At 46.9% G+C, this 21,693-nt stretch overlaps 1 protein-coding gene across 1 annotated transcript in view; it reads left to right on the top strand.

The window, feature by feature from the left end:
- The window catches only part of ITGB5 (integrin subunit beta 5), a 116,127-nt gene extending 98,872 nt beyond the window's left edge, over positions 1 to 17,255 (top strand). Inside the window, exons 11-15 of the mRNA XM_073305158.1 lie at positions 6,591 to 6,813; positions 8,112 to 8,215; positions 13,471 to 13,587; positions 15,591 to 15,757; positions 16,637 to 17,255. Coding sequence (XP_073161259.1) covers positions 6,591 to 6,813; positions 8,112 to 8,215; positions 13,471 to 13,587; positions 15,591 to 15,757; positions 16,637 to 16,732 — 707 coding nt within the window. The 3' untranslated portion in view covers positions 16,733 to 17,255. The remainder of the gene's footprint in view (positions 1 to 6,590; positions 6,814 to 8,111; positions 8,216 to 13,470; positions 13,588 to 15,590; positions 15,758 to 16,636) is intronic.
- The last annotated feature ends 4,438 nt before the right edge of the window (positions 17,256 to 21,693 follow it).

Below are 21,693 nucleotides of genomic sequence, written 5' to 3'. Positions count from 1 at the left end.
AGCCTCACCCTGCCAATTCTTCTAATTTGTTCTGTGCTCTTGCCACCCGTGTGAAAAGGAGAAGCCGGGGATGGGGGTGGGGGGGGGTGGGGTGGGGGAGCCTTCTGGATGGTCCTTGTTTGCTCATCAAGAATCCCAGAAAGGGGGTGGGTGGGTGAAATGAGGACAAGTAGATGTTATGCCAAATGTTTAAGTAACAGCAGGACACGACTGTGCAACTCAGATCTGAGCATGGCTGAAGTGCAGCACACACAAAGCGGGACTGGCTGGCTTTCAGAATTGCAGAGCACCTGCTTCTTAGACTTTCCTGAGAGCTGTGGGTGCTCAGCATCTTTAAAGATCAGGCCGTACAACTGGCCTCTTTGCTGTATTAGGTGAAGCGTGCTGGGGTTCCCTAAACATCACTGTGCACCTCAGCTCCTATCCAACAAACTGCCTATGCTGTTCTGTTCCCAGTCTCAGATCTCTGACACAGCTTTACAGGAGCTAGTGTTGAATCCTACAGAGATGCAGAATAGGGGCATTTTGACAGGTTACAGACTTTTATTTATCTGGATTTCTCTTTTGACTGCAGTGGGGTTTGGCAAGCACACGGTTCAGCTAGACAGCTTTATTCAGGGATATTTAATGGAGGTTTCCAGTTAATAATCTGTGATGTTTAAGGGCAAATTCAGAGAGAACATTTCATTTCCTAGTCTTATCTGGAGACTTAAAGGGTCTAAGATAATTTAATTTAAGGGATGGAACAGAAGAAAATGTATCTTTTTATGGCTGGAAAATTCAGTTAATCTCTTTGGCTGTACAGACCCGCCCTAGTAGATTACATTCAAAACCAAACCAAACCACACAAAGATTTTTTTAAAAAAATACTGTACACATTAAAACTCTGCACCATGATACTTTATTAGCTTGGAGGTGTATTAAAATACACCTTCTCTCTTAGTCTGAGATTACATTCCCAGTTTGGAAGTGAGACCCTTTCCTGGTGAGCAGTACCATTCCTTGGTTTATATTTAGAGCCGGAGTCCTGGAATACTTCCCCATAGACATTATCTTATGTAAAGTAATAACTCCTTGGACACTCAACATATGTCAGTGAGGCAGATAGGGCTGGAAGCATACACACCTTTCTGCTATGAAATGCAAATACCATGCAGTATTCCAAGGTTTTGGAAATTTTGCTGCAAACCTGAAATCAGGCTCAGGTTCATCGAAATGCTTAGTGAGGCTTGCAAACCAGATCAGCTCCTTTACAGTGAATCTCTCCCTTTGAGCACGTTCTCAAGAGAGCTTGGTGGTTTAATTTGGAATCCTAGTGTCAGCTAGGTTTGCTTTATCATTCAGTCTTGGGCTAGGCTTAGCATTGCCACTGATCCAGGTTTTACCCGGACAGTCCGGTTTTTGGCTTCTGTGTCCGGGTGCCATTTAGGGTTTCCAGGTGCCCAGTTTTCAACCGGAAAGTCCAGTCGAACAGGGGACCTGGCAACCCTAAATGGCAGCTGAACCAAAAGTCCAGTTACTGCAGGGTGGGGAGAGGTGCTGGGTCATTAACCTGTCCCAGCCCCTGTTCTCAGCCGGGGCCGCCTCTTACCTGCAGGCAGGTCCCTTGAGATGGGGGAAGAGACGGAGCAGGGGTGGGCCATTGGGTGGAAGAGGCAGGAAAGGGATGGAACCTGGAGAAGAGGCAGGGCAGGGGGCGGGGGCCACTGGGGTCTGGTTACCAGCAATTAGAAAGGTGGCTACCCTAATGAGGCTGGAGTATTGGACTTGAACAAACAAACAGAAACAAAGACGACAAGTCATCAAAATCCCTGTGGCCTGAAACTGCCAAATCACAGAGCTCTCCGCAAGACCTTCTAGTCCAGAAATATAGGTCTCTCCCTCTTCCTCTAGAGCTAATGGAGACTTTGCTCTGAGGGCTTGTCTACCCCAGGCTCTAGCACTGCCATGCATAGACACCTGCTACGGTGATAGATGGGCTTTTTCCATCACTGTAGTTAATCCACACCATTGAGGCGGTAGCTAGGTCAATGGAAAAATCTTCCATCAACCTAGCAATGTCTGTACCAGGGCTTAGGTTGGCTTAATAATGTCTCTCAGGGGTGTGAATCTTTCACACTCATGAATGATGAAGCTAGGTTGACCTAAGTTTTAGGAGTTGGTCAGGCCTTAGACATATTGGGTATGTCTATACTGCAGTTAAAAACCTGCTGCTGCCCCGTGCCAGCTGACTCAGGCTCATGGGGCTTGGGCTAGGGGGCTATTTAATTGCGGTGTAGACTTCTGGGCTCAGAGTGGAGCCAGTACCAGATGCTTCAGAAAAAGACTCAAGAAGCCCCATGGTAGGCAGATGTGGAATAAGCGGCACCTTGTGAGGGTCTCATCCGAATCCCTAATTGGCTTGAACCTTAGAGAATTCGGTTTTGTATCCCTTCTGAAATGTTTGTTAATGTTCACTATTGTGACTCTCAGTACTATGGTTACCCATATAAATGTCCAGTTCCTCTTTGAATTTCACTAAGTTCTTGATAAGTTTGTTATACAAAAACACGTTTGTTTTACAGTTACCTTGTTCTCTCCCTCCTTATTTTTGTCTGAGAAGGTGGGTGAGGGAATATCTTTTACTGGACCAACTAGTGTTGGTGAGAGAGACAAACTTTCGAGCTTACACGGAGCTCTTCTTCAGGTCTGGGAAACTAACTCAAAGTGTCACTGTTAAATACAAGGTTTGTCTGGCATCCGCTTGTTGAGTCCTATCACAATCCCACATTGTGAACACCCTGGGGCAAGGAATTCCTATTGTTTTATTTTTTAACTACATGTGTGTACAGCACCTTGTACAGAGGGACCCTGATCCTTGATTGGGGCCCCTAGGCTCTACTGTAATACAGCTGATAATAATGAAAGTCCCATGGCAGTCTTACACTGAATGTGTAAGAAAATCATAATTGATGTAGCTGGGCTATGGCAATATATGTACTTGCTAATTTGTGCGTGGGTGTGACCAGTTCTGAAACTCAATGGTCATATGCAAGCAGCCAACTTGCATATGTAAATCAGATATTTACATGCCTAAAATAGACACCCTATTCCATCTGCCCCTCCTGGATTACTGATTACTTATCAATATCAGGTACAGAATGTTGCATCTGGAGAGAGTATGAACATGCGGACACCTTATGGCTTGTACTAGTTTGAAGTAGCGAGTTTGGTCCCAAGCAAATGATGGGGATGAAAAGGGGCTGTGTGAATGCTCCTTATGAGGCGGCTAGTGAAAGAAAAGAAGTTTCTGTATTTCCAGCGCCTGTATTTGTGCTGTAGCACCGCTGCCAACGCAGAAGTCGTGGAAAGCCAGAGAAATCGGAGTGCTTGTGGTGAACAGAAGAATCTGCATATAATTTTTTAGCAATCTTGTCTGAGAAACATGAGACTGTTTCCAGTGGGGAAACTGAAGATGTAATTAATTTGCTGATGAGCATATATGCAAACTGTTTGGCTTTATAAAATATGTATTTGAAAGCGATCTCCTTCTGGGGTTAAGCAGTTAAGAATCCCAGCATTATTTCCAGGGAGCTGATTCATGAAACTGCACACTTGACAACTTGACACTCCACTTACAATAACTGAAAGCCTTTGAGATGATCGACTTTTCAGGCTGTCTCCAAGTCCCACAGCTGCAGTAGGAAGCTTTGCTGGAGGAGAACCACTGTATTGGATTCTCTGTGTATCCATAACGATTGGAACTCTTGTCTAATGCCCACAAACCTGAGGGACTGCTGCCAGATCTCCTGCATTGTTTGATGAGCAAGGTGCTTTGAGTCTATGGAGAGGTATTTTCAGTAACAGGTGCAGCTGCTTCTCCTTTGAGTTGACAAAGGACCATCAATGACAGTGTCTGAGAAACAGGACTGTAACTTATAGTTAGGAGGATAATTTTTTGGCAAATAAATCTGAGGTACTGGATTTATTTGGAGGGTGGGCCGGGCTTATTCTGGTGCATTTCCTCCCTCTGTGTAGTGTAATGTGGGAAAACTCTCCCAAAGAAGGCCTTAGATATTTCCATCTGTTAAAGGAGAGGGGAGGGAGAAATGATGAACTGGCTTATGAAATGGTTAATCCAGTAGCCTTCCACTGCTAGGACCTCGGTTCAAAACCAGTCACATGAAAGACTGAACCCGAGGGATTTGGATTTATCACAAACCACTGCAGAGACTGGTAGGATAGTGGGAGGAGGAAGCATTTGTACAGCAGCTGCCCACTCTGTGCCTGGCTTGGACCAATGCCGTTATTCACTAATTTCCAGCATTGTTTTTAAAAATGCACACAGTGAAGCTATCTGTGGTATTTATCTGGGTGCCCCTCACCTGAGTATCAGAGCACCTGACAATCTAATACATTTGTCCTCCCAACATCCTTGTGCGGTAGGTTGGGAGGGATAGCTCAGTGGTTTGAACATTGGCCTGCTAAATCCAGGGGTTGTGAGTTCAATCCTTGAGGGGGCCATTTAGGGATCGGGGGCAAAAATTGGGGGTTGGTCCTGCTTTGAGCAGGGGGTTGGACTAGATGACCTCCTGAGGTCCCGTCCAACCCTGATATTCTATGATAACCCATCTGAATCTAGCTAGGGATCTGCCTAGAAAAGGTAGCATAGGAAGTGAGCGTCCAGTAGTTCATCAGAGAGCCTGATTATTGCGGCACATACCTTGTTCATTAAACAGGGAAGTGCTGTAAAGAGCACTCTAACAACCTTTGATCGCTCTATAATAAAGCCAAGTCCCACACCTGAGGGACAGAAGGAGCATGGGGAAAGATGGAGAGAGAAAGCTCTTCTTTCTGAGACATGTGAACTAGAGGAGGCCAGGCATAAAACCCAGCAAGGGCTGTTCCATTGATTGCCACGTGGGGTACATTAGGAAAGTCTGATGCTATACTAAGAAGACTGTAGAAAACTGACCACAAACTCTGTTTTTTCTGTATCTGCTTCAGCTTCCGCTGCTTAACTACAGTGAGTATTGAGATTATATTAACTGTACCATAGCTCTCCAGCACCCAGCAGTATGTATCTGTTAAACATCGTCTTCTGTGCAGCTGAGACACAGCCACATCTGGTTTAAAAAGCAATATTCCTAAAGGTGTTGTTTCAGAACCTTTGCCAGCTTTCGGCGGGGAGGGTGGGTGTGAAGAATCAAAGGCTCAGCTGCTCTTTTGCTACTTTTCCGGCCCTTCTGCTTTAAATCACTGTCAGGGTTGGGTTTTCTTTGCTTCCCTCTGTGGTAAACTGGGAGAGCTGGATTTACATTGAAATTCTCAGGCCATTTCGAAAGCCCTCTTCAGATATATAAACAAACGTATCCTTTATTAGCATGTTTCTTTTAGCAGGCTGGAACAATGAAGAACTCTACATGCTGAAAGAACTTAACTTCACCTCTAGCTGTCCTCCGCTTTAAATTATCTGAGGGCTTTTCCCCCTTTTTTTAAACTGATCCAATAACAGCAGAAATCCTAATGCTAAACCAGGGAGTAACAATTCTCCATTTCACTTAACTGGAGTCTTCATGTTGACACGGCAACAAACTTTAGTCTACTGCTGACATTTTTCTTATAAAAATAGAAGATGAAAGAGGAAATCTTCTAGGCACATTCTGCATGGCATTGAAAGCCTAGAATCCACTACAAAAGTGATTTTTCCTCCTGTTGATAATAGCCCACTTACACTTTCATTGAATTGTCTCATTAGAACTGACCCCCCACGTGGTAAGGCAACTCCCATCTTTTTATGTACTGTGTATATATATTCTGCCAACTGTATTTTTCACTCCATGCATCTGATGAAGTGGGTTTTAGCCCATGAAAGCTTGTGCCCAAATAAATGTGTTCGTCTCTAAGGTGCCATAAGTACTTCTCGTCGTTTTTGCTGAAACGTATAGTAATGAGCATAGTAAAGTATATATTGAGCCCTCTGCAGCAGTTAAGAATATTTTACTCCTGCAGTGAGTTGTTGCTGAAAGGTGCTAACAGGGCTTCATTTGCACTTTAATGTCCATCACTGTATAAGTGGGTAATAGAATAGGAGGAGTAACACTTTAAAGGGGACTCTAGGAATCCGAAATGTTAATCCATAGGACAGAGAAAACAGAGATGAAGACAACCATGCTTTAGCCAAATTCTGATTGCTCTGGCTGAAGCATAAAATCTGTAGTAGCCAGTCACATGTTGGCTGGAGAGGTAGGTTATAACAGAAAACTATTGTCCCTGGGCTGTAAAAGTTCAGACTGATTTCCCCACTGCAGGCCACTCTGTGTGTTACAATAGTAAGAACAATAACTAGAGACTAAGAACTTTCTATCTAAGGCCCCAAGTAACTTGATACTTAAGCACTTGTCTTGCATTCATCTTCTTATGTCCCCCCCCGCCCTCCAAATAACCTCCCTCCCTTCAGCTCTGTAACATCAAGAATGTTACCGATGCGTCTCTGTTCCTTTCTACCTCCTGCACAGTCACTGCATTCCAACCCCAGGTTTTTCCCGAGTAACACCTATGTTTACTTGCACTGACGTCTGCTGTTTGTGCTTGCTATCGATTATCTTTAGGCCATGGGGAGTGTCACTGTGGGGAGTGCAAGTGCCATGCTGGTTACATTGGAGACAACTGCAACTGCTCGACAGAGACTAACCGTTGCGTTTCGAATGCCAGTCAGATGTGCAGTGGCAGAGGCAACTGTGTCTGTGGGAAATGCCAATGCACCGAGCCCGGAGCCTTTGGAGAGACGTGTGAGAAATGTCCTACCTGCCCAAATGTCTGCAGCACTAAAAGGTACCTCACCAACTGTGCTCATTAATGGCTTACTCTGCGTCATGAAGGGAAATCGTGTTTGATTTCAGAAGTCCTTCCAATAAGGGGCCTCTATCACTGCTTCAGGTTGGACTGGCTGCCTAAGGGTACGCCTTCACTGCAGGGATGGCACCTGAGTTAGCCTAGCCCAGGTGTGAACAGTGTCTGTCCTGTGTTCCCCCATGTGTGTGTCACTGGGATGTCTGGGGGCTCCCATGGTTCTTTGTGCAGCAGTATGCTGCACCGGGCTGAGTCTTTCCCAGTGAATTGTTGGAGAATTTGCCTGTCCTTTTGGGCACAAACACGGAATTATGGGAAGGCACTGAGGGATTGTTAGCATGTGGCTGGAGGTATCCAGATGCCTCTCTGGGAAATTTTCCTGCAAAACAGTCTGAGCCTGGCAGAAAGTGACCAATACAGGTCATTTCATGCCTTGTTCTAATGCGGGTTCTACTGGGTAATTACTGGCAGCCAGATCTGCTTCCCCTGCCTAGAGCAAGGATTTTATTTCAATGGATCTTGCTATGTGGTACGGAGAGAGCACTAGGATGCCAGGGGATGGTTGTGATTTAAGAGACTGAAAATACACTGGAAAAGCTGCTTTGATCATTTAAATGCTTGTAGCCCCACAACAAATATTTATGGTGTCTGCCTTTTCTTCTTTGAGCCGTTTCCGAGATGGTCCCATACGAGAAATCTGGATACTCAAATTAGAAAACATTCAGGGCTGGATCCAAATTGAACAGCCAACACCCACCTCTGTAGTGGGTTAAACCAAAGTTCCAAATACAAACACACCCAGACAATTAGGGAAGTTTGCAATTCAGCCCCACCTCCAGGGTTAATCTGTCCTTAATTTGGAGAGTTTGGCCAAAAGGTTTCTATTTCTTTTATGATGCAAATGTGTGACTCTGTGCAGGGGCATGCAGAAGGGGGCAAGCAGAGGCATGCCCCCCCTCAATAACCGGCGGGGGACGCAGAACTCCTCCTACTTCTGAACTGCGTGGAGGAGCTCCCCCCACCCCCGCAGCCCAGGAGCAGGAGAAGTTCTGCAGGGGGAGTTTGCTCTCTCCCCCCACCAGAGGAGTTTTGCGCCCCCCACGATCCATGTGACCCCCACCCCCTGGCCAAAGAAGTAACATTTAAATTCCTGCGCATGCCTCTGACTCTGTGGATTAACAGGTCAAGATTCCCTTTGGCAAACAATTTGGGTGGCAGGTCTGCATGTTCCCATGGTTTCAAAGATGTTTAGTCTTTCTCTTTGTGTCTCACTCCTGAAGGGACTGCATTGAGTGCATGTTACATAACTCAGGAGGACTGGCTGATAACCAAACCTGCCCAAAACACTGCAAGGATGAGATCATTACACGTGTGGATGTCCTCAGTAAGTAATGTACAGCAGACTCATATGGGAACTTCAGGCATGCGGCGTTGCAACTGGCTAGATTTAACTGGTCTTTGCAAAGAATTGTATTTACCCTGATTGGCATCGAAGCTTTTCCATAAAGTAGGTCACAAATAAAAATCTGGATTTAGAAAGGCTAATCTATTTTCCTACCTCCAGGTTATAATCTCTTCACTGTTACAATGTTCACCCCAGATCCAACTATTTACCATATGCTGGGTTTATTCTCTTATCCATATCAGCTACGTGTAACACTTGTAATCTTGACACAGTAAATGTTACTAGATTCAGATTAGATCTGGAATTCAGAATCTAAACCAGGGGTGGGCAAACTTTTTGGCCCAAGGGCCACATTGGGGTGCAGACCTGTATGGAGGGCTGGGTAGGGAAGGCTGTGCCCTCCAAACAGCCTGGCCTCTGCCCCCATTCCCCGCCTCCCACTTCCCGCCCCCTAACTGTTCCCCTCAGAACCCCCGACCCATCCAATCCCCCCTGCTCCTTGTCCCCTGACTGCCCCCTCCTGGGACCCCCCCCGCCCCAAACCGCCCCCCAGGATCCAATCCCCCCTGCTCCTTGTCCCCTGACTGCCCCCTCCTGGGACCCCCCCCGGCCCCAAACCACCCCCCAGGATCCAACCCCCCCCTGCTCCCTGTCCCCTGACTGCCCTGACCTATCCACACCCCCACCCCCTGACAGGCCCCCTGGGACTCCCAGACCCTATCCAACCCTCCCCGTTCCCCAGCCCCTGACCGCCCCAGAACCTCCACCCCATCCAACTGCCCCCTGCTCCCTGTCCCCTGACTGTCCCCCAGGACCCCCTATCCAACCCCCCCAACTGCTGTGTGCGTGCACCACCGCCCCCTTACCATGCCACTCAGAGCGGCAGCAGCTCGCAGCCCTGCTGCCCGCACAGCAGCGTGTCTGCGTGGGAGGGGGAACAGCAGGGGAGGGGCCGTAGTTTGCCCACCTCTGATCTAAACGCTACATTTCAATTCACCTGGTACATTATGAGCATGCAACTGATTTGTTTTTAAAAGTAAAATCAATCAGTTTTCTACCTAATCTCTTAATAGTGAAGAACCATTTTTGTTAATCAAATAGGTTTCTCTGTTTGGTTTTAATATGTAGTTTACATAAGTCATACTGGTTGCACTTTTGCTGTCAGCTTTCTTTTTGAGGATTGCTGCTATGCTGGCTCTATCTTCTGAATCAATGTTTTTTTTAAGTAAAATTTCATATTCAATTAATTGCCTTGTGGGAGTCTGCTCTCTTTCTTCCTTCTGGAAGGTCTTAGAGATACACCTAGATTTTTCTCTGCTTTGTTACAGAGGCAGGAGTAAATGGGAGAGTTTCTGATGACAGGGACAATGCAAAACTAGCATGCCTGGTTACACCTAATAACATTGTGATCCATAGAGTCAGTACGAAGCTGTCTTGGTTAAGTGATACACCCATACCAGTCTGCACTGCCAAAACTTGCCAAGATCCCAGTCAAATAAATCCTTCAGCAGGAGAAATTAATCATGATGGAGAAGCTTTGGCCATGTAGTGAAGCAAAAATTACTTAAAAAGATATTTTTATATGCACAATACCAAGGATGTCTAGGCCCATTATAGATAGGTAAGAAGACAAGATCCTTGCCCTGAAGAGCTGTTAACAGCCAGCAATATTTAGGGCAGCCATGAAGTTACACTGTCCAGGGCTACTAGTGCGCACGTGGCCTAGGAGTAAAGAATATGAAGACCACCTGAGTTGTGTTATGTGCTTTTTGGCTATAGTTAATAGATGAAGTAAGGGGAACAGGATGCAACCCAATGGAAAGTGATTGAGCAGGAAGAGTTAGCAAATATCTTGTTAGAGCAACATTTTTTGTGGTGTTGTTTGTATGGCACACTCCCTCCTTGTGTCTGTAACATGAACACTTCATAGAGGTGGGATGTTTTCTAGGCCTCTTGGAAGAATGAGGTTTAAGGGAGGGGCTTGGCGTAGAAAGATGAGGGCATTGGGGTGGAATGGACGGCCTTTTCTGAAGGAGCAGATAAATTAGGTCATCTCTAACCTTTCACATTTGTAACTTTTTTCACTGTTCTTTTTCCCCCTTCCCTCCTCATAGAATCAGCAATTTGTGGTGAAAATGTGATAGGTAACCTTGAGCTTTTCCAGCTTCCTCCCAATCTGCCATCCGAGGTCCCTTCTCACGTGCTTTGAGCTAGTTTTAAACAATGTGAGCAGTGGGGTTTCTACCTCTTCCCATATTATTTCCAGCCTTGTTACAAGCACCAAGAGATTCGAACAGTGGGTCTGTGACACTACATTTAATAACAGCTCACTGCAAAAGCTGCAAGGTCATCAGGCCACTTTAAACCCCTCCAGCCTCTTCTAACCACAAAAAGCTACTTTCACGTAGCTAGTCTGTTGTTTGTTTGCAGGCGGAAAATGCAGGGGTGTAAGTTGAAGTTACATTCTCATGCCTAAGTCTTGCAACACACATGGCCACGTTTTTGTGCTGACTTGCACCCTGGGAGATGGCACTGGGTAGAAGCACAGGATCATGCCTGTGGTTTGCAAGCTCCCCAGCTGTTTTGGAAGATGGGGCAGGGCAACTAACAGCCAAGGGTTTTAAACTTTCTTGTTTTGGCCAGGAGCTGTGTTTTTATTCTTTTTTTTTTTTTTTTAATTTCAATTACTAAAGGATCTGAAGCCTGTTAAGACTGAGACCAAAACCTGGCTGACAGTATATTCACGCTGTATAGTGCACATTTCAGATGCTTGTTAAAGCCTGGAATGTTGATATTTACTTACACTAGTGTTAACATGGATACAGCTGTATCACTGCATGCTTATCAGCCGTTACTGTAACAGAGGGGTAATCATTTCCCTACGGAGGCCAGGTCAAAGACAGAAAGGAAAAGGGAGACAGAGGAAATGCAGAAGGAAGAAAAATAATAGGGTGAAATAGCAGGCTCATAAATGTGATCATTTTTCCACTGATACTGAATCTGAGAGGAAGGCACTCAGCAGCTACTACTAACAATGGTAACTGTCGCCTGGATTTTCAAGGTGCCTAAGCAAGTTAGCTGCCCTGCTCTCATTTCAAATTAATGGGATGTGGAAGTCTAACTCCTTTAGACTCATTTGCAAATCCCAGCCTACAAGCTTAGTCAGTACACAAAGGCCATATTCTACCCTTGATCATGGTGCAAACGTCGCACTGACCCCAGTGGGGATTGAGGGGGAACCGTGAGTACTCTGAAATTTGTACCCCAGCTCACCGACCTTAATTTTACATGGAATTCAGCCCTCTGCTTTAAACACTACAAAGATCTGCTTGGAACTGAGACTGGTCAGGGCAGCAAATTTGAAATCAAACTGATTGTTTTGCACCCACGTTATAATTTCCCTGCAATGACAAGATTTCCAAAGAAACCACGGCCTGTTAGTTATAATGGCAGCAGTAGCACAAACAGCCTGCTCTTTCTTCTATGGTACATTAAAAAAACAAAACAAATTCCTGCGTCAAACAAGTCTTCTAAATTTCCTGCCACTCCTCCACTTTCACCTTTTCTCTCTCAACTTATTCCTCTCCCCCACCACACACACTCCCCACTTCCGTCTCAGTCTTGAAAAAATAAACCTCCTGATTATTTCCGGAGATAAAACAATTGAGCACATTTGGAATGCAAGTCGAGTGATGAATTGTGGTTTTGATAACATCCTCATTTATGTCCACAGTTCACTGCTTTCCTCATAAAATGGACCTATATCCATCACTTTATCCACAGCTTTCCAAATTTAAGAGCAAGAGAAAGGAAAAGAAAAATGGCTTCCTTTTTGAACTGCATAGGGTGGTACTGTCGAAAGAAAAGATCTTGGCAGCTTTTAGATTTGCCCTGAGTATCTTACTGTTACGTGCACCACTGAGTGTAAGTTTCACTTCAAAATGTTTGTGTGCATGATCGTTAATTATTACTTGTGTTATGCTAGTGCCGAGAAGTCCCAGCCAGCGCACTGTAGAAACACACAGCGTGTGTCCACCTTGCAGTCAGAGGTGTGATTGCAGCTTGGGATACGCGCCCTACCTTTAATCTCGCAGACGTGGCGAAAAAGAGTGACTGGTGGCCCAGGCATCAGCCTGGCTGTACAAGCCTGCCTGGAACCCTGGGTATATACTCGTGTTCCTAGCCGTGCTGGGATCTGTGCCACTGCATCGTGGCTGCTTTTCAGCCACACTAGCTAGATTAAAACGAGCATGGGCATGCCTACTCAAGCTGCAGTCACACCTCTGATTTGCAGGGTGAACATACCCATAGTGGGAGATGGTCCTTGCCCTGAAGATCTTACAGCCTAAATAGGGCTAAAGCTAGGAAGGGAAGTGCCTTGCTCAGTCATGCAGTAGGCAGGGGATTAGAACCCCGTTCTCCTCATGCTCAAGGTGGTGCCCTGCCCACCAGACCACACTGGCTCCCCAGTGTAGCGATCTGGCTATCTGTAGAGTGCCCGTCACTGAAGGATGTCAGCACTGAGTATTTTGATCTCTCCAGATCTTCATGTTTAGTAGTGCTCTATTGTTTTATTTAAACCTCAACCTTCCTCACAAATCAGAATCAGATTGTGCTCATTTCCAGGCTCTCTTTGTTGTGTATTTTCCCCCCAACTCCTCCAGTATGTGAAGGGAAGTGCTGCTGAACTTGCAAATGGATTTTTCAAAGGTTCTGATTTGCTCGACCTTCTTTCGAGACCCATATTAATTTCTCTCTTTGTATGAAGTAGGCTAAACCCACCGAGACATTTCCTTCACAGCCATTTATTTGTGTTCATAGAAGAGCATCCAGATGATAGATGCAAAGCTAAGGTACCGTGGTTGGGTTGTGTTTTTTTTTTTCTTCCCTCTAGTGTTAATGGTTTCTTCTATTTCAGCTATTTGAATTGTTCTGTAATGTGCACCATATGTACCAACAGGAAGCTCCTTGTATTTAAAGGAATTCAAAGTCCCCAGAGCTATAGAGTTCCAGAAAACACATCCAGCTCTAAGGCCAGATCTTTGAATGGTAGAGGCTTTTCTTCCTGCAGAAAGAAAACAGCTGAACAACAAATGTCTGAACGTTATGTCACCATGTGGAGATGCCATATCACCAAATGCTACAGAATGTCTTCACTGTTTAACGTGTGTTTTAGATGCATTGGGCTCCTTTACACTGCTAAGAGAACCTCAGGAATGTTCATTTCATTCCAGAAACAGATGACCAGCACTCGGTCCTGTGTGTCTACCCCGTGAATAACTGTGTGATGAAGTTCACCTACTCAGAACTTCCCAATGGAAAGTCCAATCTCACAGTCCTCAAAGAGCCAGGTTGTTTCTGCATTTGTTTTTTGTTTTGATATAAGATGCCAGCTCCTGAGAAGTGCTAGACTACCGCTGAATGTGCCTGCTTGTCAGAAAGGCTAAGTGCTCCCCAGTAATTGCGGCCTTAGCAGATTCTAGGTGAGGAGAAAGCTTGAAGGCCTCCTCCAAAACAGGCTTTTAAGGAAACTAAGATCGATGTTTGGGGAAACTGAGTCAGGGCTGACCTTACAGTTCATGGAACTCTAAGCTGGGTTAGATTGGGAGGGAAACATCAGGATGTCAGTGCCGCTGCCTCTGGTCCTACGCCCATATAGATATTTTGGGGTTATTTTCTGCAGCCCGCCAGCTCCCCACAGCAGCTTTGATTAATGTTCGCTATAGCAAGCACATTTTCTAGATCCTGCTGTTAAATTCTCCCACAATAGAGAGACCACCAAGATGGGGTAGAGAGAGGCTCTATGGTGTGTGTGTGTGCTGCCTTGTTTCTTCCTGTCCCTAGACATAGTGTCAGCCTCCATGTGAAATGATGGGGTGTGTTTTTGAACTGGGGTAGCAGGGGTACTCTGAAGATATGGCACCAAAAGGAGGAGTGCGGTGGGTTCTGGGAGAGACACCACTGAGGAGAGGGAGGAGTCTGAGAGAGCACAGGTGACAGAGATTTCCCTCCCAAATGTGCAACAGAGCACGAGACAGTGGAGGGAAAGGGGAGACATAGCAGTGGGGGACAGTTGGGGAGCAGTGAAGGGTCACAATCATTTTGGGATTGGTGCAACCTGTCAGCTGAGCTGCCACAAAGCCCCTAACTGTGTGGGTCCCCAAACAGCTGCTTGAACTGGTAGGGCTGAAAGCCAGTCCCGCAGAGAGCAAATGAATCTGGATGACTTAAAATGCGTTGGCTAGAGAACCAACACCCCTGATCTAAATGATGAATTTCATGGCCCGTGCTCCTCTCTAATATTGGCATTAGATGACTGCAAAACTCTTATCACAAACCTGGCTGAAGAAATCAGAAACATCTACTGTCATACCTAAAAGCATCCAGTGGGTTAAGTTTCCAAATATAGCCCCCATGCAGTCACTTGTCCGCTGAATTAATTGTGGGATTCTCAGCACGCCTGTTTATAAACCATAGCAACTACAGATATTTTCTCTATTTCCAAACACTGCTCCTGGCCCAAGCAGCACATAATGTATGTGTGTCCCCTAGCATGTGATCCTGCTGATCTCCCGAGACCATGGCTGAAGACATCTGTGTTTCTGGCACGTGAAGCAAGTGGTACTTTAATAAGCTGCAAGCCATTTTCCCAAACAAGCACCCTTGTGGTGGTGTGAAATGGTGTGAGCATGGCACAGGAGCTGCTAGCAAGTCCGCACATGTCTCTGGAGGCATAAGCCATTATGGACCTGGCCTCAAGAGACTTCACATTTTGCATTTGCAGCATCTTATGCCTGATTGAAATAGCAGAGCCATTAGTTAATAGACTCGCTTAATGATTCTAATGATCTCCTATTTTCATGCTCAGGGATGACCAGGAGCTGAAATAGCCACTTGCTCCAGGCACTTTGTCAGTTGCCCTAAGCCCTTAACCCTCTGTGCTTGCACTGGTCCTCCTGCATTACAGACACACGGCTGGTGTTGCTGGCCGCATTGCCGTAGATGAAACGTCCATCGTAAACAAATGTTGGGTGAAACTCTCACCCCATTGAAGTCAATGGGAATTTTGCGATTTATGTCAATGGGGCAGGATTTGTGTTAGAGAAAATCGCTTTAAAACTTCAGTTAGAAAGGACAACGCCAAAGTAAACGCTTTGTGACAGCAGTGTAAATCCGGAGTGATTCCATCCGTGTCCGTGGCGTTCCACTGGTCTCCAGTGACTGACCAATCAGAGGCTGTGCTCTCTCTCTCTCTGTCTGCTCCCCGCATCTGAATGGTCTAATGTTACCCAGTGCACATCCCATGTTAGGGCATGTCCCTCATCAAGGCTAATTTTCTTTTTTTCCTCTCTAGAGTGTGGCTCTGCACCCAATGCCCTGACCATCTTGCTGGCCGTGGTGGGCAGCATTTTACTGATAGGAATTGTACTTCTGGTTGTCTGGAAGCTGCTTGTCACCATTCACGACAGACGGGAGTTTGCCAGATTCCAAAGCGAACGCTCCCGGGCGAGATATGAAATGGTGAGGGGCACTTCATGGGGAAGGGTTGGAGAAGGTTCATGGATTGGGGATGGGAGGGGGGGGCATAAGGCACATGGAGACTCATGATGAGGGTGTCAGACTTAAAGGAAGACTCGGCTGACTTGATATGAAGACGCTATTGGCAAAATTGTGCCCTGCTTCACGCAGGTGTGCTTCAGGGTGGGGCTGGGGCAGTCGGGCCCCATTGAACTGTGTGTGCTTTTACTCTGGCTAATTGCAGCTCCTTATAAGGGACTAATGCTGCACCCTGCATCAGGGAATAATCCAAATACTCAGCAATATTTTGTTCAGTCTTCAATTTTAACATTGATAACTGAGATCAGGGCTCTATTGTGCTAGATTTTGTACCCTCACCCATTAGGAGACAGAATTTACAGTCTAGATTGTAACTACCCGTTGCAGACTAGAAGTACTAACTTTGAGCAAGCCCATTATAATTGCATTGAAGATTATCCTGTTACTTAAAATTTACATTGTCTTTTTGATAAACCTATAAGATGGTTTTTATGGTGATTCTGCCCCCATCCTGGTTAGCTTTGCCCATTGGAGATGTCCATAAGGAAACAGCTTCTGCAGGGTTTCCTGTGTAGGCTGCTTTGCCTTACCTTTGAATCTTCTCTGCTCTAGGTACCAGGAAATTCTCCTGGAATAAGGAGACAGGGTACTGAATTAGATGGAACACAGGTGCAGTTTGCTTACCAGGTTTCCTGTGAAGACAGCACAGCAACCCAGTTTCTGTTTGTGTTTGAATAACACATTCCCGAGGAAGCCAAATGGAGCTAGATCTCTGAGCAAATGTGATTACATAGCAGTGTTATTGTCACTCATATGCTTTTCTGTTTGACTTTTTTTTTTTAGGCATCCAATCCTCTTTACCGAAAGCCTATCTCTACGCATAGCTTAGATTTCACATTCAACAAGCTAAGCAAGTCCTATAATGGCACAATTGATTGACTGCATATTGGAAATCTGACACAGCCAGAACTGGAGTGCTGTGGACAATTGCTTGACTTTGCTGCTGCTTCCTGAACTGAAGCTGGAATCCTTTTCAGTGGAGAATACCTTTAAAGCAAGACTGATCGTGGACAGAAGGCTGTTATTTGCACAGTAAAGACAAGTGGCTCAGCAGGGCATGTGCCGTATGATTCCTGGACACAAAGACATGCTCCTGGGCTCATTGCTGGTGCTCATTGACTCTGAGAGGTGCGGAACTCTTCATACCCCAGCTTTCTGGATACCTTAAACCCTCCAGCTCAGAGAAAGAAGTGCCATATTGCCGCTTCAGCCATATACACCCGGTAGAAGAGGTGACTAGGCCAAATTCAGGGGAGACCATGCCATTGCAAGTCTTTAGGGGGCAATTAGCTTGAAGCGGGGGGTGCTGGAAGCAGTTGTGTAAAAAAAAAAAACTAGGGTCCGGGTGTTCTGCAGTCTTGAAAATCTTTTTTTTATATTAAAAAAATAACCCTGTTGTGCACCTGTGATGTTATCAGTGCTGTCCAGTGGTTCCCTGGCATGCCCTATGGCAAATGCATTTTTGGGAGGCTACTGCTTTTAACTCCTGTACGCACAAATGGATCTGGTTTCCACCCTTATCAGCAGAGCTATACATCTAAAAAAGTGAAAGCGAAAAAGCAATTTCAGCCATGGCGACTGCTGACGATGTCCTGCATCGGCTTAGTGCAGGGGTTCTCAGCTGGGTGTGTGGGACACAAAGAGTTGTCAGTTGTTGCAACCAGCCGAGCCTTCCCGTATTGCTAAATGGAAGGGGCATCCTGGGGGAATCCTATGGCAAAGGTGGCCTGAGTATGGAAAGGTTCTTTGTCCTGTGTTATGCAAAAGGTCAGACTCGTGATTGTAATGGTCCCTTCTGGCCTTAAAACTTACGACTAAAGCAGCCGGGCCCTGGGGCTAGAACAGCCTGGTACTTACAAGCCGTCTTCTTTCATGAGCACTGGGGTAATGGCCTGTGCTTTTGGTACCAAATAGCTGATGTTTTTAAGAGACTGAAGCTTCCTGTCCATGTCCATACCACAGGGTTTAAGCTATTCTGCATGGCTGCTGTAACGCTGGCCCAATGTGAATGTTGCGGCAGGCCTTTGGCGGAGGAAAATACATACAAGACAGTCCAGCTGCCACTGTTCCGGTCTGTGTTGCTGACTTTGTCACTTTGCCCTGAGCAGCTCATGCGAGCTAGTCAATTGCAGGAAATGTGCCAGGAAAGAGCACAAACAAATGATTTTCATTGCTTTTCCCTCTGGAAATGGGTCATGGTCCCAGCCATCCCATTTTGATTTTTTTCCCCTGCCTATGTAAACAGCAACACTTATTTTCTCATCATACACAATGTGCCTTCAGGATGTTTTCAGCCCCCTCCCCCATGCTTGAATGGAAATGCTGAAGGACCTGGTGAGACACTACTAAAAATAGCTGAACGGCGATTGCTGCAGCTCTGCAAATTGCAGCCTGTCAGCATCAGTGGAAGCTGTGGTTGCAGAGATTTTCCTGAATGAATCATTTCTGAGAACCAAGCAACAGGGAGGCAGGAGAGGAGGTGGGTCCATGCCTGTGGCCGGGAGGGCAAAGAAGGGGAACAGTTCTCTGTGGTAATTTAGGGGGAGATGGCTGTACGCATTGTGGTAACATTACAGAGTGGCTCATATGAAAACGCTGTATCACAAACATGGGTATCGAGCATGTCACGCCAGGATGTACCTGGGCAGCTAGCCCAAGCTGCCACTCATGCCACCATGGGCAGAGTGCTGTGTTTAGGCACTAGCTCAAGGGCCACACCCATGTGTATGTTGGTCCATGCTGGGAAGGCCACCTGCCAGCAGCTGTGTAGCCAGACCCTAAGTGCCAGGGGACGTCTGAAAGGTCAACACTGCAGCCAGGGGCTAGGCAGCCAGAAAGCCACAGATGACAGCTCTCAGGCAGGAGACAGCAGGTGCTATATAGGAACCCCAAGCCTGGTGCAGTGACTCGCCTCTCTTTAAGCTCTGGGAGGCTTAAAACACCCAGGGATGCAGAGGCTCGGCTTCCTCTCATCGCAGTCACGGCAGGTCTAGCAGCAACAGAAATGATGCTGTTTTTCTGCATAGGAGGGGGCAGGGTTTGGCATGACTCCTTGTGCAGCAGTTCAGAGGGGACTGGTGGCTGTGTGGTGCCTACAGGCCAGTGACTTTGGGTCAATGGGACACGAGGGCAGCCATCCTGTAAAGATCAGCTGACATTCCAGAGGGCAACTCTGCCCTGATGTGCTGCTCTTCAGAGACTTCCCGGGGACCCCCCACACCCCCCATCCAACGCCCCTCTGCTCCCTGGCCCCTGACAGCCTCGACCCCTATCCACACACCCCTCCTGGCTCCCGGGAGCTCATGGGCTGGGCAGGAAGGGCCTGCGGGCCGTAGTTTGCCCACCTCTGGTTTAGAAGCTGGATCGGTCACTGCTGGAAGGTGCCTGCCAAATGACTGCTAAGGGCTCTGCTCCAGCCCTTTCCGCTACCTGAGGCGTTCAGTAGTACAGTGCCCTCTGCCAGGGTCTCCTAACACGGCTGTGTGTGATCATAGAGTCATAGAATATCAGGGTTGGAAGGGACCGCAGGAGGTCATCTAGTCCAACCCCCTGCTCAAAGCAGGGCCAATCCCCAGTTTTTGCCTCAGATCCCTAAATGGCCCCCTCAAGGATTGAACTCACAACCTGGGTTTAGCAGGCCAATGCTCAAACCGCTGAGCTATCCCTCCCCCCCCAACAAGATATTACCCCAGGAGCTTCCTGCAAGCTACACTCCCTTTGATCAGAAACCTCTCAGTCAAGGCAACAGGACAAGTGCATTACTGCCTGTGCCTGCCTGCTGACTTGATGAACTGTAATGGTCAGAAATCACACCAGCACAGAAGTATACTAAATCATAGAAGGTTAGGGTTGGACGGGACCTCAGGAGGTCATCTAGTCCAACCCCCTGCTCAAAGCAGGACCAATCCCCAATTTTTGCCCCAGATCCCTAAATGGCCCCCTCAAGGATTGAACTCACAACCCTGGGTTTAGCAGGCCAATGCTCAAACCACTGAGCAGTCCGTGGTGCTTTTTGGATATTCGTGAGAGTATAAACCTCTGGGGTTAGGATAGAACATGTGGCTCATGGGGTTATTTTCTGCAGCCCGCCAGCTCCCCACAGCAGCGTTGATTAATGTTCGCTATAGCAAGCACAAAACCTCTTACACCCGACCGCTGCTCCATTTAGTTCAGGGTGGCAGAAGTGACACTTCAGTTGCTTCAGTGAACGGTATGAAAGTTCTATTAACATATGAGGAAAATAATCTGATCTTGTGGTTGACCCATCCAGCTTGCACCAAGGAGACCAGGGCTCTGCTTTCGGTTCTGCCACAGCCTTCCTCTTGGCCTGAACCCATTAATTTAATCGCTCCAGCCCAGTTCCTCAAAGCATGCATGGTTCGGCATCTCTTCACTCAACACTGGACCACTTAACCTCCTGTGTGGTCTGCTGGGTAAAATCGCCAGCTCAGCTCGGCTCTCCGTACAATGCATGAGGGAGTCAGAACGAGATCCTCAGAAGCCAGCACATTTAGCGGCAGCTCCCTGGTCAGCTACTGAGGAGTGACATGCGGAAGAGGGGCTTCAGCAACTAAGCAGCTGACCTGGTGCACCTACCAGCTCAGCTGGCGAGAGCAAGATCTCCCGCTACTGGGCCTCCTCAGCCCCGCACCCTCTCACTGTTAGTCATCTTTTGCTTAGATCATTTTACAGAACTAGCATGTACATACCATGGGAGTCAACAGCTGAGCCCAGTACAGTATTTCCAAGTTAAAAGAAAGGGGAATAAAAGTAAACAGTTAACTAGTGATTAAAACCATCCCTTTGATATGCGAGTGCAGGGTCAAGCCATGGGAATGATACATAATGCCTGTTTGTGGTTACGCAGCCTGACCACAACTCGCATTCCTGCATGAAAACTAAGGAGGAAAATAACTTAGGGTCTCATGTGATGGAAAAATGTCAGTACTGGTCTGGCCAAATTGGAGCCACCATGACATTACAACAGCCATCTTCTGTTTGTGGAGCTCATAGCATAGCCAGGGGATGCTTTTGGGGGGGAAGGGGCGGGAGGGGAGGGGGCGGTGGGTGGGAAGGGAGAGGGGTTTGGATGTTCATGTTCTGAAGTGGATTCTGGTCTACATCATTATGGGCAATCAGAAAACCCATCACCTTGCATTTCATTCATTCATTTTCATGTTCCTAACAATGGTACGCTTTGGATAAGGCTGTGAAACCTCCCGGTGTGTATATTCAGTCGATGCTAATCACAGCAGTAGAGTGCAAAAAATCTAAATACATAACAGCTTCAACAATATTGTAATAGCCACCCTCACGCAGGGACGAGAGACACCCCCTCCACCCCAAAGGCTGTGGGACTGAGGAAGAAGGCACATCTTTCGAATAAATAGCTTTTCTGTGGGGGTTCCACCCCATCCACACACATAATTACTGTAGTAGCTGAGCACCTCCCCTTCTTTATCACTTTTCTTTGAGCAAGGGCAGAGCTATTAGCCCAATTTTACACATGAGGAACTGAGACTCAAAGTGAGAAGGAGCCTAAAGATTCACTCAGCTGCCTATTGGGCTTTTCAAGGAAAGGGGAGTTAGGTGCCTGAGGATTAGGGCCGAGGCACTAGATGTATATTAAATCCCACTGATATTTACAAAACCACTTAGCTGCCTCATCCTGTACCCGCCTACAGTTGCCCTAGTGAGCCTGCACAAAGCCACCTCAGTCCTGCCACCACCCCCACCACTGCTGAGCTGTCAGAAGTCTAGCTCCTACCTGGTTGGAACATTCTACTGCGTGACGCCCATCTCTCCTGCGGAGCCTGATCCAGGAGGCATGTGCTACCTGT

Source organism: Lepidochelys kempii, chromosome 11 (assembly GCF_965140265.1).
Source record: "Lepidochelys kempii isolate rLepKem1 chromosome 11, rLepKem1.hap2, whole genome shotgun sequence".
Classification (NCBI taxonomy): domain Eukaryota; kingdom Metazoa; phylum Chordata; order Testudines; family Cheloniidae; genus Lepidochelys; species Lepidochelys kempii.
Note: the sequence above shows the minus strand (reverse complement) of the source record. Positions and strands in the feature narration are given on the sequence as shown.